The sequence below is a fragment of the Eurypyga helias genome, unplaced genomic scaffold (genome assembly GCF_000690775.1).
Source record: "Eurypyga helias isolate BGI_N326 unplaced genomic scaffold, ASM69077v1 scaffold2860, whole genome shotgun sequence".
NCBI lineage: Eukaryota > Metazoa > Chordata > Aves > Eurypygiformes > Eurypygidae > Eurypyga > Eurypyga helias.
Genome location: NW_010227475.1, coordinates 1 through 16,941, shown reverse-complemented (window position 1 = coordinate 16,941; position 16,941 = coordinate 1). Strand labels below are relative to the sequence as shown.

Here is a 16,941-nt window from a genome sequence, read left to right as displayed (position 1 = left end):
CCTTCCCAAGATCATGGGGAGACAGCAACATGTAAGAGTAAGGCTGGAATGACTGAAGAGCTTTTCCCCTTACAGCTCTGTTTTAGAAGTTCGCTGTACTCTAATGCCATATGTGCTCTGGATAACTGGAAAACACACAGGTGATTTACAAAGAAAGACAACTGGTCCTAACCCTGTAGCACCATGAACAATATGATTTGACAGTGGTCCTGGCTACAGAAGACCCACTCTGAAGTGAAATGCATGAAGGTGAGCAGTTGCATATGAATGAAAGAAACACTTTGAAGATCCATTTCATTCAGTAAGACAGGACTGGTGATGCTCAGTTGCTGTGCTTATAAAGCTGACTAGATAATTACTACATTGTCCTGCTTCTTTCTTGATTACTCTATTCCTCTGTAATTTAGTATACATCCTGTTCCGTTACAGTATACACTTAGCATATGTACAGTGAACAATACTGGTCTAAAACCTACAAGTGTCATTCCAGAAGTTTCCAGCAGATGGCTTCTATGCAGAAATTCGCCATTAACTTTCAGAGTCAAGCAAGGGTCTTTCAGAGGACCTGGCACCAAGTATTTTTAGACTTACACTCAACAGATCCATGTAAAAAAGTAACCACCTGCACATCTATACTTTTCATGACCTATACATGCTCCACAAAGAGAAAGTTAACAGCTGCAACTGGTTTGCTGGGATCACACCAAAAAAAAAAAAAAGAGACAAAAAGAAAAGAAATAAAATTTATTATAAAACATGTTGAAATAGCAATGACTTAGCTGACTTCCTGCTCTGCTGTTCTAGGCAGAACAAAATGTAACTGAATACTCTCAGGAAAGCCAAAACAGTGTTACAGCCTAAGTACGGTGCTGCACTAAAATCGCTTTCTCTTGATAATTTCTGGTTTCCAGCTGACAGGATGAGTTTCTTCAGTCTAAAGGGAAAAAAGAAAAAAGTCTTATAAGGATTTTTAATTTGAAATTTACCTCTAATTAGGGTTTAAAATATTACTCACATAGTATATATACACAACTTCATATATAATATTATATATACACCTTGTCTACCTGGACTTTAGTAAAGCCTTTGACACTGTTTCCCACAGCATTCTCATGGAGAAACTGGCTGCTCATGGCCCTGGATCGGCATACTCCTAACTGGGTAAAAAACTGGCTGGATGGCTGGGTCTAAAGCACTGCTATGGAATCAAATCTCACTCAGTGTTGGGCCAGTTCTCTGTAATATCTTTATCAACGATCTGGACAAGGGGATCAAGTGGACCCTCAGTAAGTTGCGTACTGACTTTGTAGAATCACTGCAGCAAGTTGTAAATGATGTATGAAATGGAAAACCCAAGTTCAGCCACTGCAGAGAGAAATTGCAGACTGGGCTTTTCAGGCACTTTTGAACTGTGCTATTTGCTGTATTATTGAGCACAACCATATTAAAAAAGGCCACCAAACTTGCATGGGTGCACACACCCCCCAAGAAAACCACTTACTGTGCACATCTGCCCGAGGGCAAGAAGGCGCTGCAGAGGGATCTGGACAGGCTGGATCGATGGGCCTTGTTGAACCTCATACAGTTAGTTTCAACCAAGTGCTGGGTCCTGCACTTGGGCCACAACCACCCCATGTCATGCTACAGGCTTGGGGACAAGTGGCTGGGAATCTCAAATCCTGTGTTCAGTTTTGGCCCCTCACTACAAGAAAGACACTGAGGTACTGAAGCGTGTCCAGAGAAGGGCAATGGAGTTGGGGAAGGGTCTGGAGCACAAGTCCTGTGAGGAGCGGCTGAGGGAACTGGGGTTGTTCAGTCTGGAGAAGAGGAAGCTCAGGGAAGATCTTATCACTCTCTACAACTACCTGAATGAAGGTTGTAGCAAGGTGGGTGTAAGTCACTTCTCCCAAGTAACAAGCACTGGGACAAGAGGACACAGCCCCAGATTGCACCAGGGAACGTTAAGATTGGATATTAGGAAAGATTTCTTCACCCCAAGGATTGTCAGGCATCAGAACTGGTTGCCCAGGGATGTGGTTGAGTCACCATCCCCAGAAGTATTTAAAAGACAGGTAGACGTGACACTTAGGGACATGGCTTACTGGTGGACCTGGCAGTGCTGGTTTAATGGTTGGACTTGATCTGAAAGGTCTTTTCCGACCTAAATGACTCTATGATTCTAATTAACTAATATATATGTCATTAATTTACCCAAACAAATTTTTTATCATCCCACTGTCTGAAGTACATGACAAAATTTGTCCTAGGGTTTTTTAGGGTGTGGTGTTTTTTTGGTGGGGTTGGGGTTTTTTTTGGCACTACAAGGACAAAAATCAGGTTGCCAAATGGCATTTCAGAAACATTGTAGTGATCAAAGCACAGGAACAGGAATTCCAGAGACAGTCCTTGCAGTGGTGTCTACATCAGTATTGGCAGATGCCAAAGAGTTGATAGTTTACCCAAATGCAAAGCATTCCTTATTCCTTCATATCTAAAAGGTGCTCCAAGACTAATTCAGTGCAAAACACCAAAGGTTTAATAAAAATTCTTCTATTCTTTATACTGGAAGACATATTCTGATGAACTATACAATAATCTATTTTCTTCATCATTAGGAAATGGAGTCAGATTTGGGAATAACAACTTGAAAACCAGCCATTTACTGAATTCTAGAAATTGTCATGGGAAATCACTAATCTAGATCATATATGGAAGTACCATACATCTTTAAAATCTAAACTTTTTGCTAATTCCCACTTTTTAAATTAATAAAACCACAGTCCATACTGGCTTCAAAACAGATTGCACATTATTGTATTAAGATTTCTCCAAAGTGTGTCACAAAGAACTGATGGACCTGAGATTTATTTGTACTACAGCACACAGGAAATTAAGAGTGCAGAAACTAGCTGCTGTCCTCTTAACACTACACACACAGCTTTCAAATGTGAATGAAATGGATTACACGAGTCTGCGCACATCCCTTACTGACATGTGTATTGTTTGTATGAAATCTGTCGATTTCATGAAAATACATTAAAAAGATATTTTGACATACCGCAGTATCGTCTTCTTTGTATACTTTTATGGTTTTATCAGCTTCAGCTGTTAGCAATCTGCTTTCTGACTGGTCAAAAACACAAGCAAATATTCCCGATTCACTGTCCAAAGAGCCGGGCTGCACAGCTGCGTGTACCCTCTGGAAATTGTATCCGGTTCTCCAGTCCCAAAGGTGCATAGTACCATTATCAGCTATAACAAACAGAAAAACACATTTAGTACTTAAATCAGTTAATTTCTACCGTTCCTCTAAAACCAGCATCATGAACAACCAACTGACGCATCAGGAATACATCAGCTATAACGTTCATGTAGAATCGCTCAGTACACCCTACAAGGCTTCCCATTTGCTACTCATTTCCTTCTTAGTTAAGAAAGGCTGATCTTGTTGGTTAAGGCGGCTGATGGAAGCTTTCTCACAATTTCACCCAGTTTTGCACCAGACAAGCCAGAGAGATGAGAATCGACATCACAAGGCAGTTGCAGCAAGTTGCCTTGGAAGCAAAGCATGGACTGGCATTGTGAATTTCAAGCTCCCTGTTCAGCAACTCCACTAACATTGAACGAAGAGGTATCGTCCTGTCAAACAGACGAATGGATGTTAAGGAATCTGTAATGGGACACAGGCTTAACGCTTGCCAATGTTCTCAGTTTAACCCACTGCCAGTGTTACTGCTAGTGGCATCAGCTACAGGGTGTTCACAGCAATCTGAACTCTGTTCAGAAGGATGCTCTCAAAGCAGTTTCTCAGTTACAAGAATCAATCCCCTCCCCAAAGCATTATCTAGCCAAAACAGATCTACTGAAAATTTCTCCACAGCTGCCAGCTAGACAAAAAAATCCAGATGTTTCAAGGATTATTCTACAGTGAAATACTAAGGTAACATCAACTTAATTTAATTCAGCATCGATTTCTTTGAAGTTACTGTAGACAACATGAGGATACATCTGTAAGGGGGAGATCAATATTCAAACTGCTATTTTTAAAAAACTCAGTGTATGACTATAACAATAGTTTTTCATGTGGAGAAGGAACAAGTTTTTCTGAAGCCCCAACTACTACTAACACAGTGTCCCACTAAAGTATCCTAGAAGAGTTTTCAAAATAATACAAAGTGAAATATAAGCCCAGTCCAGTATTTTATAAAGTTCGTGTTCTTACTATGAACGCACCAGCTGTCAACTAAAGCTTTATCCAATTTTAAAAATCAAGGGCCGCCTCTATACATACTTGAAAACATGGCTAATTAGACTGTCAGCTTCCCTTGGCTATCTTCCAGCTCCCGCTTAGCACATTTCTGTTTTACTCCACATCCCTAGCCTACATGACATACTGCATCCAACAGGACCAAGAGCACACGGGACCAAGCGGGACTAAACACATTGCAGTATTTCAAAGCACATCTTAAGAGTTATGGTTTTTCTTATGGACTGGTTACAAATACAGGAATGTTTTTTCGAAGTATCTGGTTCTGTAAACTCATGGAGCTCATCTTAAACTGTTTTACCATGCATGATACTGTGAATTGAGTCCCATCCTTGTTTACAATTACCCAAAAGATTAGATAAGCAAACCCAAGACGAGAAAACTCGGTCTCTGCAAGTTACACAAAGCAATACAGTCCAGCCTCTTAATTCATGCTCCTCTGACTGCTAGAGCACCCCCAGGACAATCTTGTGATTGAGCAACCAGTCTAGGATCTCAGAGATATGGGTTTAACCTACTCCTTTAACTCCTGTTACCCATGCAATCTTGGACTCTCTTTAGAGCTCAGCTCTCAAACTGTGAAATTAGCACTTTCTTGTTCCACACTATTTACTAACTTCCTAACACATTAAAGACACACCATCTCCTTCCTATGTAGGAGCAATGCCTTAAAGAGATCTGAATTCAGTTGGGATTTCTAGAAGCTACTTTCAAGAAAGATTGTCACTACGAAAGGTCTACACACATACTTTGTCTTGTACAAATAAAAAACTCTGAGAAAGAACAGATTATGCTTTTAGTAAAAATATTTGGGTGGGAGTATGTGTTATTACAGTCCTTGAGTAACTGATATATAGAAAAATATAATGTGCAATACAAGATAACTGTTCTTACATAAAATTATTCACAACCACATACAGTAAGCACTCAGGATTCTCTTCCTATTCCCACATGGGGAATGTTCCACACCACAACACACATGCGTGAAGACAAACCAGTGGTTACCAGATTTTGGGGGCTCACAGACCACTAACAATACTCTACTGTACCAGATTATTAAATTCATGAAGGTTTTGAGTGAAAAAAATTAAATCAGTGTGTCACAATAGATGCAAAATCCTCCCAAAATACATGTAGGCACTGAAGCCAAGCAGCTAATTACTGAATTTCAGAACACTTGCACACATAATATTGCTGAGTAAGCGTGGGTTTGATTCATATACCCAAATACAACTTGGAGATTAACTATCCATCTTTTAGATACAAAGATAACATCAGAAAATATGTGCAAGAAACTCTGAGACAACAGAACCAATGTGTTTGCGCTGCATTAAACAGGGAAAGTGCATTAAACAGGGAAAGTGCACACTTAAACAGTACAGCAAGCTTTAGGAGATATTTCTACATCTTCTATCTAGTCTCATTGCATCAACATGTTACTAAGTGCAGCCAAAGAGCAAGAGTCTCCCCAAGCAGCTTCCAATTGCCACACTATTCCCGAGGGAACACTAATGATTCAGACTCAGGAGATCATAGAAGGTGGACTCTGGAGCCTTGCAGCAGCTACCAACAGAGAAGAGGAAGCCCCTTCCCTGCTGCAGATTAAAAGTCCTTTCAAATATGTTTTTGTGCATGCAGCTCAGTAACATCCAAGATGATAAAAGTGGCCCTACTCCCTATAAAATGAAGTTGTGTGCTGAAGCAGGCTAATAGGCCCAGATAAAGGAGAGCTCAGCGAGCATCTTTGCCTAAAGACTTCCAGCCATAGATACGTGGGGGAGTGAAGAGAGGAAATATGAACATGTATTTCTCATTTTTACCTCCGGAGACCAGAACACCATCAGAATTTACAGCCAACGTGTTGATAATGGCATTGTGACCGGAGAGGTTCTGAATGAAGTTTCCGTCTGGGAATTTCCACTGTTTAATATTATCTGGAGAACCAGATGCAAATGTGTAACTGAAAGAAAATAAGCACAACAAATCTGAGTTGCAAATAGCCACTGGGATAGTGAACGTCCTTCATTGAAATGACTGTTCAACGCTAGCTGTAAAGTTACTTAACCCTAAAGCTGCTTTTCTGACATTCTTACTTCACATAAAATGAAGCAATTTTATGAAGTCATGCATTACCCACCTCTACTGTTTCCCTTCCACAGACTGCCTAAACTTTATAAAGCCTACGCCACACAGAACTATGCAAACATACCATGACACATACAGTTAAGTATTAACTTAACAATATTAAGTTCTTGTCAGCTGTTGTTCTAGCAAATTTTCAGATATAAGAGCATCAGCAGCAGAGGTACGGCAGGAGGATCAAAACAGAAAAAAACCCACTACTGGTTAGTCTTCCAAAACTACACAACCAAGAACAAAACACTGCAAAAAAAGCAAACTGTGAAAGAGCATTTGTTTTACTGAGTTACCCTAAAATAATCAATTCCCTCATTTTAACATGTGCAAGCAGTCACAAGGTTATTCAGGTAGCACAGACAAACACCTGTAGGAGTAGTTTCCGTTTTCTCTGCTACAGCTAACAGGCATTGCATGAGATTTTTGTAATTTTTCTGACACACAGATTGGATCAGAACTGATTCATGTGAAAGGTTCTCAATTTCTGCACTGACACAATTTTGTTTTAAAATACTGAAGGTGCAAAAGTACTGCAGTTCTACGTGAATTCCTTCTCTATTGATTTAACAGAGATTTACCCAAACAGGCAGCTGTTGATGCATCAAAATACAGAATCTAAATTCAGAGGACTTGCAACACCACCCACCTTCAAAGACTAAATGCTCACAAGAAGCTCCTTTTTAAGGCCAGTTAGACTGAAATGTTTTGTGAAGTAAAACCCCTTAAAAATCCCCTTTGTAGTAATGAGTTGTCTTTAGCATTATTCACACATGTACCCTTTTACAAAACTACTTCACTTTCTGCTAACAATTATTCAGTTACGTATTTACTATTAGTCTTACAAAGCCCAGTGTCACTGATTTCTCAAGGACTGTATCAAAGGCATATTCATAAATTCCATGAGGTGTAAGACATTCTCAGGATTGCTACTATATACCAGTGCCAATACTCTGGTAGCGTAGAGTAGTGAAGGGATTTGAGAACTGATAGGTACATTTTCACAGCATTCCAAGCTCATTAGTTTCACATTATTATGCCCTACAATTCTAAATCATCACACACGCTGGCTTTCTGTCACCAGCCAACGTTATGAGCTGTGAAAGTGTAAAGGAATGAGGAAAACTTACTGTCTTGGATGTAGCACTACTGCTCTTACAGATTTCTTGTGATTTGTTAAAGTAACACGAGTTTTTCCTGCCACCAAATCCCAGAGCCGTATGGTAGTATCATGACTGCCTATAACAAAAAGAAGATTAAAAAATAGTAGAAACCATCACATTGATTCTACTATTATTATTTCGGTAACAATCAAAACTTTTTATGTGAAAGAAAAATATTATGCTTGTTCCAAAAATATGATACTAATGCCACCTCAAATGAGAAAGATAATGTAATAGTCTTTTTATGCAGCTTGATATTCAAGAACTAAGTAGTTACACAGCAAAGCTGGATTTTGACCCCATGGGAAAGAAGATAACTTCATATTTAACCATGGCACTGGACATGAACTGAACTGGGGAGAACTGTCAAATAACACAGAAAACGCAAGTCTCAATATGTATTACAAGAAAATGTAAGCTTCAGAAACAAAGAACATACAGAAAACATTCAAACAATGCATAGCTGTATTTGCTTAAACATACCATTAATGTATGAAATAACCATTGAATGGCTCGTTTTCAGCAGAAAACTAGTAAGAAATTAAGTTAACAAAGATAACTTTATGCACCTCACATAATCCCTGAACACACACACACACATTCGTGGTCAGGTTTTTCAGCCACATTACTTGTGAAACCATACCCACCATACCTGTAATAATTTGTGGTTCTGCAGCTTGGCACTTCACTGTCGCTACCGCATTTGTATGTCCTGATAGTGTGTGCACGCTGGCTTTTGTCCTCACATCCCAAATCTATGAATGCACAGTAAATTAAGTCAGAGGACAACAACAGGTGACTATTCAGTACATTTTAGGCACTGCCATTGATAACATTAATCCCTTGCCATAGTTCTACAGATTAAATAATGGTATTTAGGTTGTATTTTTCATCCAACAATTCATCACACAACTGCCTCAGCTGACAAATTTCAAGCAGAGCAGGGGAGCTTGCCACTGAATTTCTAGGTGCAGAGACACCATAAAACCATACTGTCCTCTAAATACTTAGTGATCCTATATGTACTATTTAGCCTAACGACTAAATTCAGGAGAATGTTGGGTTTTTTTCTTAAGTGACATTGTATTTTTGTGTATTCAGGCTTCAGCTTCCTCAACAATGGGAGACAAAAGTTAACATAAATCATCTTAGTGTTTTCATCCTGAGGGATGCTAACTTGCGGTAAGTTTTCACTTTTACAAATGGAAGACGTTGAAACACGCTGGCATGCCAAGACATTAAAACGTAACAAGGCTATACTTACTCGTGCTGTTGAATCTCTGCTACACGTTACCAGTACATCTATTGTTGGATGCAAGTCTAAACCATAGACAGCACTTAAATGACCGTGGTAATGTCTGATAACCTAGATGAATAAAAAAACCCACATACACACACATTAACTGGATATTTGAAAGAGTATTTTAAATGCTTTTTTATAGTTGTCACCACCAATTAATTCCAGTTAAAGAAACTACAGGTTACCTTATTGTATTCAAGATCCCAGCATTTCACTTGTTTGTCCTCTCCACAAGAAAAGAGGTACGGGCTTCTTGCGCTTACAATCACCCCTCGTACAGTACTGATGTGTCCCGTCAAAGACAATTTCAATTTGCCGCTGGCAAGGTCCCAAATCTGCATGAGAACAGGCATTTTGAGGTAAACTGGCAAAAGCTACACCGTGATAGTCTGGGTAAACAGCCCAGATGTATTTGATCCTGCTACATTTAAAGTTAAAAATTCCAACAAACATTTGCTCTCCAGCTACTACCACGTAATAAATGAAATCTCAAGAAGTAATACTCCACAAATCCTTTATGACCAGGTAATAAAAGAAAGAAAGAAGTTCTGCAGTTCATTATTCTGGAAGCAGTAATGAAGAAATTGTTTCCAAGGGCTCAAGGCTTATTTAAATAAGAGAACAAAAAACCCTCAAACTTGGTCAGTGATTTCTTCCAACCTCTTACCTTTATAGTTCGGTCGGCAGAGCCAGTAACAAACCACTGATTCCCTGGTTCTACTGCAATACATCTCACCCACCCCAGGTGGCCACTGATGACCTTTAGAAAAAAACAAGAATTTTTCTAAATCAGAAACAATACACATAAATCTGCCAATACAATTTTCATTCTCCAACAATGGAATTTAAGTATTCACCAAGAAACACGCTCTCCAAAAAGGTTGAATGTGAAGTTAGATCTAAAGAGAGCCTGATTTCTACTTTAGTTAAAAGAGACAACAAATTCATGCCACACACCAGACTTAGGGAACTTGCAGTACAGAAAGACCCTGCTCTTATGTGCTGGTTTCAGGCAGGAGAGAGCTGCTTTTCTTCAGTGTGGGCAGCTGGCCCAAGGTGGCTGAGGACACGTTTCATTCCATGGTAGCCAGGTTTTCTAGGCAGGAAGTGGCTTGGGGGGGGGGTCATTAAGACTTTGGCTAGCTTGATAGCTGGGGGTGCAGGTTTGTTCATTAGTGGGTTGGGGGCTAACTGTTTTTTTACCGTGTTGTCACTCTGAGGCTTAGACACTCACTGCTCAGGACCTGGCTGTGAGTCGGTCGTGGATGGTAAGAATTGTATCATATGTTCTATTTTCTATTATTTTACTTACTTTACTATTAGTAGTATTGTTAGCATTAGTAGTACCACTATAATTCTTATCTATATTCAATTATTAAATAGTTTTTATCTCAACTTTACAAGCTTCCTTGTCTTTTTCTCTGACTCTCCTCCTCCACTGAGGCGGGGAGGGGGGATGTGAGCGAGAAGCTGAGTGGTATTTACTACTAGCCCAAATTAAATGCCCACATCCTATAAACAAAGTTTTCAAATCCTCTGAGAGCCCATAACAGTGTGGCTCAACACTTGAGGCTTTGCAGAGAGACTGCAAGAGGATTATTTTGGTGACATATTTTTAAATACCAGGAAAACCTAACATTCCTAAAATCATATTTTGTCTGAGAAATGGGGACTATTAAATTGCTGAAGTTTCATAGTAAAAATGAGCCCCTTAGAAAAAAGTGTACACAAACAGATGCACCTGAAAGGCTAAAAAGATCTGAACCAATACATATGCTTAGAGATTTTTCCCTTCAGTTCAGCTACCCTGCCATACTTGTCACCAAAACGTTTAAAGATTGAGATTTTGGGGTCATGGCTATTATTGCCCCCTAAGAAAATTAAAAGGCAGGTTAGACTAATTAAAAACAAGTCTAGAAGTCAAGCAATCTCAGATTGTGACTGCACTCTTCGTGATTAAAGAATTCAGCTTTTTTGCCCCTATTTTCATATCAAGTAAAAGAAGTCTGTCTGATTCAGACACTGACTGCCCTTAGCGTAATGAAATTGTCTCCAAAACCACTTAACATTGCTAGAGCGATTCTTTAACATATTAGTTTCAAAGTCTGCACCTTGTCCTTTGAGGTCCTCTACCAAAGAATCTGACTAGAAAAGAAAAAACAAACTCTGTAATGAACTTATCATAATACAGCTACACCCATGTAAACAAAATTGTAAAATATTCACAAAATAACTTACTGATAGAATGAAAAACCTTTGTAATCTAATCTATTTGTTATTTAAGGAAAGTGCGCATATACAGCTTAGTTATGATCACTTTTCATTTGATTTCATTTTTGTGAATGAGAAGAAAACATGCTTTAAGGTCTTTGTAGAACACGAAATATTAACTTCTATGTTATGTTTACACACACGTTCATGTCATACATTTGTAACTTACTCTGTACAATTTCCAAGGGGGATGCCACTGAGGTTTGGGCATGGTTGGAGCCTTCTTTGCCATTAACGCAGAATTTTTGTTTCCACCAGCTTCCACCATAGCCTGTAAGTTAAAAGGAAGGTTATTCTCACGCTTTATAACCTAATCTCTTTGCCTCTATCCATTTGTGTGTTGTGTGGAGATCTCCTGACTGACTAACTTTAATCAGTGTTGATATGTCAGTGAGAAGGCTTTAGGTTCTAGACAATCCGGTGTACACTACATACTTGCCACATCAGATGTACGACAAACTCACCACGGACATCCCAGGAGGTTGTGAACGCTCAGATATTCCAGCATGCCTGTAAATATCACCCACGCCAGCAGCTGTCCGGTTTGCATCCAGCCTAGGTTGAAGGAAAATGGTTGATGAATTGGAATCAACTTTGCCTTTCACTAAGTAAGTGATTAGGTATCACAGGGCTACATCCAGTCGAGCGCCGTAGACCTCCAAGGATGGAGGCTCCAAAACCTCTCTGTGCAACCTATTTCAGTGCCTGACCACCTCAAGGTAAAACACACCCTCAAACAAAACCCCATTTTTAACTCTTGTATCAAGGAAGAATTTTCCCTACTTGTATTTTCACAACAAATTCCCTTCTGGCCACTCTTTTTCATGAGATCCAGGAAAAAAATGCGCCCAGAAAAAAAATGCCTGGCCACACTAAAAGTTGTTTCTTTAAACACTGTATAAATGAGAATATTCAAAATACTCCAAGTAGCTCTTATCCAGACTTGTGTTTTGCCTTGAAATTCCCACAGATTGCAAAAGCATTAATGAATAATAGAGCAGTACCTAGACTGAGAAGCAGGAAGTGCTACGGCCAAGGACTGTGCTGCAGATTCACTAGGCATCCTCTGGACTTTTGTATCTGCCGTCAGAGCCACGCCTTGTAAAAAAGAACAGAACAAAAGCAAAGACAACTCTATTAAAAAGAAAACCCTAAGGAGTATATTATGCAAACACATAGATACATACACACCTGCAAACAAGGGCTTGTCACATTATTTCTCATATGTGAGTCAAATCTACCGAGGTTTGTATTCTGGCCCTACTGGAGTGAGAATTTCTGACTAAAACTTGTAATTTATAATCCCATCTTAATAGCAGCCTATTACTGTTTTTAAAAGTGTAAAAACTCTTTGCAGAAAGTGTAGTTTTGGTGCAGACTGGCGAACCCATTCCACTCCTGTTTCTCTATTTCTTTTCCTAACCAAAGGTCTGGCAGTTGACAACAAAGACAATATTTGGGCAAGATGCCCAGGTTAAAACAAGAAACAACAGTGAAAGAAATCTCATTTTTAACCGTATCATACCTGATCCTATTAAAACAACACTGAGCTGGAGGAAATCTCCGTAAGTCTTGTCCACACAGTCAACTATGTGTGGTTTTTAATGGCTAAAGGTCCATTGAACACTCACATTTGTGAGTTTACAAATCAAGCTAGAACACATTTCCCACCACACTTGCAATGAACTTAAGCACTAACAGTAAAAGATCAACAGCTAAAAATTAAACTGCTACAGGGAGAAAGCAGGACTCATCAATAACTGTGACAATTAGCAGTGGCCAAGGTAACAACGCAGAAACACAATCCTTCCAAGCAGAGACAAAAACAAATGACATGAAAATTATTAGACTTTAATGTCTCTTTCTCAGAGCAAGGTGGCAATACCTACACCTTTCTGCTCTGGTGATGAAATGCAGGACACATTCTCTCTTTTCATTCAACTTACTTCTAGTTGGAACCTCCTCTCCTTGTTCACAACAAAATTCTAAGAGCAGCTCTGCCACAACCGTGGAGACACCAGGGATCTGTGGGTCTCAGCAAGCTCCTCAAGAGAAAGGGAACCACAGTACCAGAGAGGGGATTCCTAGAAGTCTTTTGTGATGATTTTACCTTGGGAGGTGAACTCTTATAGAAATGAATGACCACCTCACAGCAAGCCCACATCCACTAAGGCTTAGTGAGAAGACACTGCATCTGTACCTAAATCCACTTCCTATTCCAGAATATTTATCAGCCACAGAACTCTCTGCATCAGCACTATGGAAGACTTCAATGACATTTCCCACTACTATCAGCTATAGATTCACAGCAACACAAAGACTACTCTTGCTAGGATGAAGGATGCCTAGTTCTTTCATAAAGGCAAAAACCACAGGCACACACTCACAGAATTTTACTTACCGGGGCCAGGTGGATATGGATGTGTACCAGTTATCAAATACTCAAGTTCTTGTCCTAAAGAGCAAGAAAAGGTCATACTAATGATTACATTTTACACTGCACTACAAATAATGCACTCAGGAAATACAGAAGAACAGAGCAGGTCATACATAGAAGTGATTGCTGGTTCCTGCTGCTAATGTCCTATACTTAAGACATTATTTTCATTAACTTCATTTGTTCTGTTTACCTCAGTTTTCTAAAACTCAAGAGTAAAATAGTATTTTTTAAGTGGCGATACCACTTGTTACCAAGAGGGACTCACTCTCTTGAAAAATCTTCATGCTGCCAGAGATGCCTTTTGAAGTAGATACCATGGAAAAGGATTCAGGTACCCAAATAGCATACACATCTGAAACCTAAGCTAGTTAAGATAATTATGTGTGGTATCAGAAAAGAAAAAGGTTTTCTTAAAAATTTTCATTATCTCTCAACATCTTTCACTCTCAGAATACTTTGAAATAAAGTACCTTAAAAAAAAATCAACTAAAACAAAGTGGCATTTGGCATTCTTCAGAAGAGAAGCTTCTGTATGGGATCTACCTAACACATACATATTTTATACATAACCAAACATAGGCTGGAAAAACACTCACCCAGATTTCAAATAAGAGTGTTTCCTGGTTTAATAGCTGAACACCTAAAGGAAGCCTGAACAAATGCTATTAAACGAAATAAAAAACACCCCCAAACACCGTAACAAAAGAATGTCCTTGACCATCACAAACTTGTAAGAAGAAATACATCCCTGATCTTTCCCTTTCTAACACTTAAGTACAGCACACACAAACGTTACCATAAAAAAATTACTCATTTGATTAATGAGTTACTGTAAAAAACTCAGAGCATCCTACTATTCCTCTGTTAAAACAAGCTTCTTTCTTGTTCTGATTAATTATCTCCTGTGGACACCAGCAAGAAAAATAGCAAACAATGAAAAATTACTATTTTGATTTCCATCTTTATCGCTGATGGATTAATATCGGACTGCATTCTTTAGATTTTACATCAGTGGGACTGTCACAAAAGAAACGACAAATATAACAGTAAGAGCAAACTAACCTTGATTTCCAGAATACTGTTTTTGTCCGTAAGGATCCCCAGTGTTTGGACCTCCTTTCTCTCTCAAGTTTTCTTTAAGAGTAGGCATATGTAACACAGAGCCGTACTCTGTACGCAGCTTGACTGCCATCTTTACTTTGTGACTGCCGGAAGAGTAAGGCATAATCCTGATTAAACACCCATTTCTGAACTGTTGTTAAGTTTTGAAATACTTTAGAGAAGGTTTTATACAACTTGCCTTACAACTCCAATATTTTGTTCTTCCTTCAAGACTACACTGTTAAGTCTATGGAAACATCTGAACTTCTGACTTGGATGGAGCTATCATTAACATAATGTAAAACTTTAGGGCATACCAACTTTAGGGAATACACTGATTGCAGTACTTACCTTTCTTCATCTAATGGGATAGGCTTGGCATTATCAGCTACAAACATATCATGGGTTCTCTTCAAAGATCTGAACACAAGTGTGTGCACAGAATGCTTCTGGACTTCCTAAAATAAAGGAAAGAATATTTATATACATTTGGGCATAACTAGATTTAAAACTGAAAATGCAAAGAAATTGAATTTGTAGCAATTTCAGACTTCAGATGTTACAGCATATTTAGTTCACAGAAAACACGACTCTTCTTGGAAACTAAAAAATTATGTTTATCTGTTATTTTTTTTTTATTCAGGGTTTACTCAAAGAAAAACTCCCTTTCTTGGAAAGTGCCAAAAATTGAAAAGCAAGCAAAAAACTTCGATCAAACTTTCTGCACTGGCATCTGTGTAACAAATCCGTGAGCATGCAAGCTTTTTACCTCATGCTTTCCAGCTCTGTTTTCATATGTAGGCAACAAAATAAAATGATCCTGAAAACATTCCCCAAAATTTTATTTCACTTACCACCACAAAAAAAAAAAAAAAAAAAAAAAAAAAAAAAAAGCAGTCATCAGTTTTTGTGTACAGTGTGACTTTATATAAACATAGCAGTTTACCAAGAATAAACTTGGGATCCAACCTGACCAAACTTGTTTGCCTTTTATAGTTTTTATTTATTACTAAAATCAAAACATACTTAAAATCTCATTCAGTAACTAAAAAGAAGCATTAAACAGTTAGCAACTTGCATAGAGTATCTGTTTATTAACAGCACAATTAAGTTTTTTATTAATATTTTCATCCCAATAAACAAGAAAATAATCACTTGAAATCTCAGCCTGCTTGCTCAGGTAGAAAACCAAATTCTCAGCATGACTATTTTTTCTGTATGTCATGCAGTGACAACAAATCAGACACTACATTAATAATTTTTGGCATTAGATATCACTCAGCTGCTCAGTCTCCAAGATTCATTACACAGATGCTTTCCTTGTTAAGGTCTTCATAGGTTCTGTTTTCCTGCCCTGGAAGCTGTCCACTCACCAACCCATTTTGCAGTTGCTGCTACCATCCTAACTTGGCAGCACCTACCTAAAGTTTATTGCCCTGGCTCAGTGAGCTCCTGCAAGCTCCAAGAATTAAGTAAAGAAAAACCAGCATTTGGAATTGGATTAAGAATTTCATACAACTGGAAAGAGAATTAAGAATTTCAGTAGCTAATAACTATTCACCAACAGCAGCTGTTGACATCACCACAGGAGTAGTAGGTAACACAATGCCTCTCCAATAGCGAAGCAGCATCTACAAATATTTTTGACAGAGACACCACCCTGTAGCACTATTGGCTGTTTTTTACATGTGGCAGCAGCCTTTGCACCTTCTTCCACGCTCTTGACAGCAACACTTGCTTTTAGAAGTGCACGACATTCACCCCAGAGTAACTATTCTGCAGCCTATAAAACCAGTGACCTTCTCCTCAGCTTTATTTCCGAGCCCTCACAAAAAAGCTACTGTTTTCTTGAGTAGCTGACAGAGACAGTAAGTCACCAGAAGTTGGGCGTCACAGCAACACCTCCCCAGCGCCCTCAGCACCAATCCCAAACCCAGCATAAGCCTGGCAAAGCACAACCGCCGCCGGCTGCTTATTCCACACCCACGGAGGCCGATGACCCCGCACCACGGGCCCCGCGATGCGGAACCCACGGCCCTCAGACGGACGGGGAACGCGCCCCTCGTTTCCTGCGCACACCTCGCTGTCGCCCGGGGCAGACTGGGCATGGGCTGGGAAGGCGGAAGGACCGACGTGGTCTATCCCCACAGCGGCGTTTTCGTACCAATGGGAAAGTGAAAGGGGGTGTGGCGGTGCGGTGCTGGTGGTCCGCGCAAGGCTAGCCCTAGTCCCGGCCCTAGCCCTAGCCCTGGCCCTAGCTCCGGCT

The 16,941-nt window shown here is 39.4% G+C and overlaps 1 protein-coding gene across 1 annotated transcript; it reads right to left on the bottom strand.

The window, feature by feature from the left end:
• Positions 1-538: 538 nt before the first annotated feature.
• On the bottom strand, positions 539-15,133 carry PLRG1 (pleiotropic regulator 1; the record flags this gene model as incomplete). The annotated part of the gene is made up of 14 exons (XM_010156257.1): positions 539-934; positions 3,059-3,252; positions 6,088-6,227; positions 7,531-7,639; positions 8,216-8,318; positions 8,828-8,929; positions 9,049-9,198; positions 9,531-9,623; positions 11,304-11,405; positions 11,599-11,689; positions 12,139-12,232; positions 13,536-13,589; positions 14,637-14,779; positions 15,027-15,133. Coding segments are annotated over 14 exons (1,542 nt in total), but the record flags the coding sequence as incomplete, so codon positions are not given.
• Between the last annotated feature and the right edge of the window lie 1,808 nt (positions 15,134-16,941).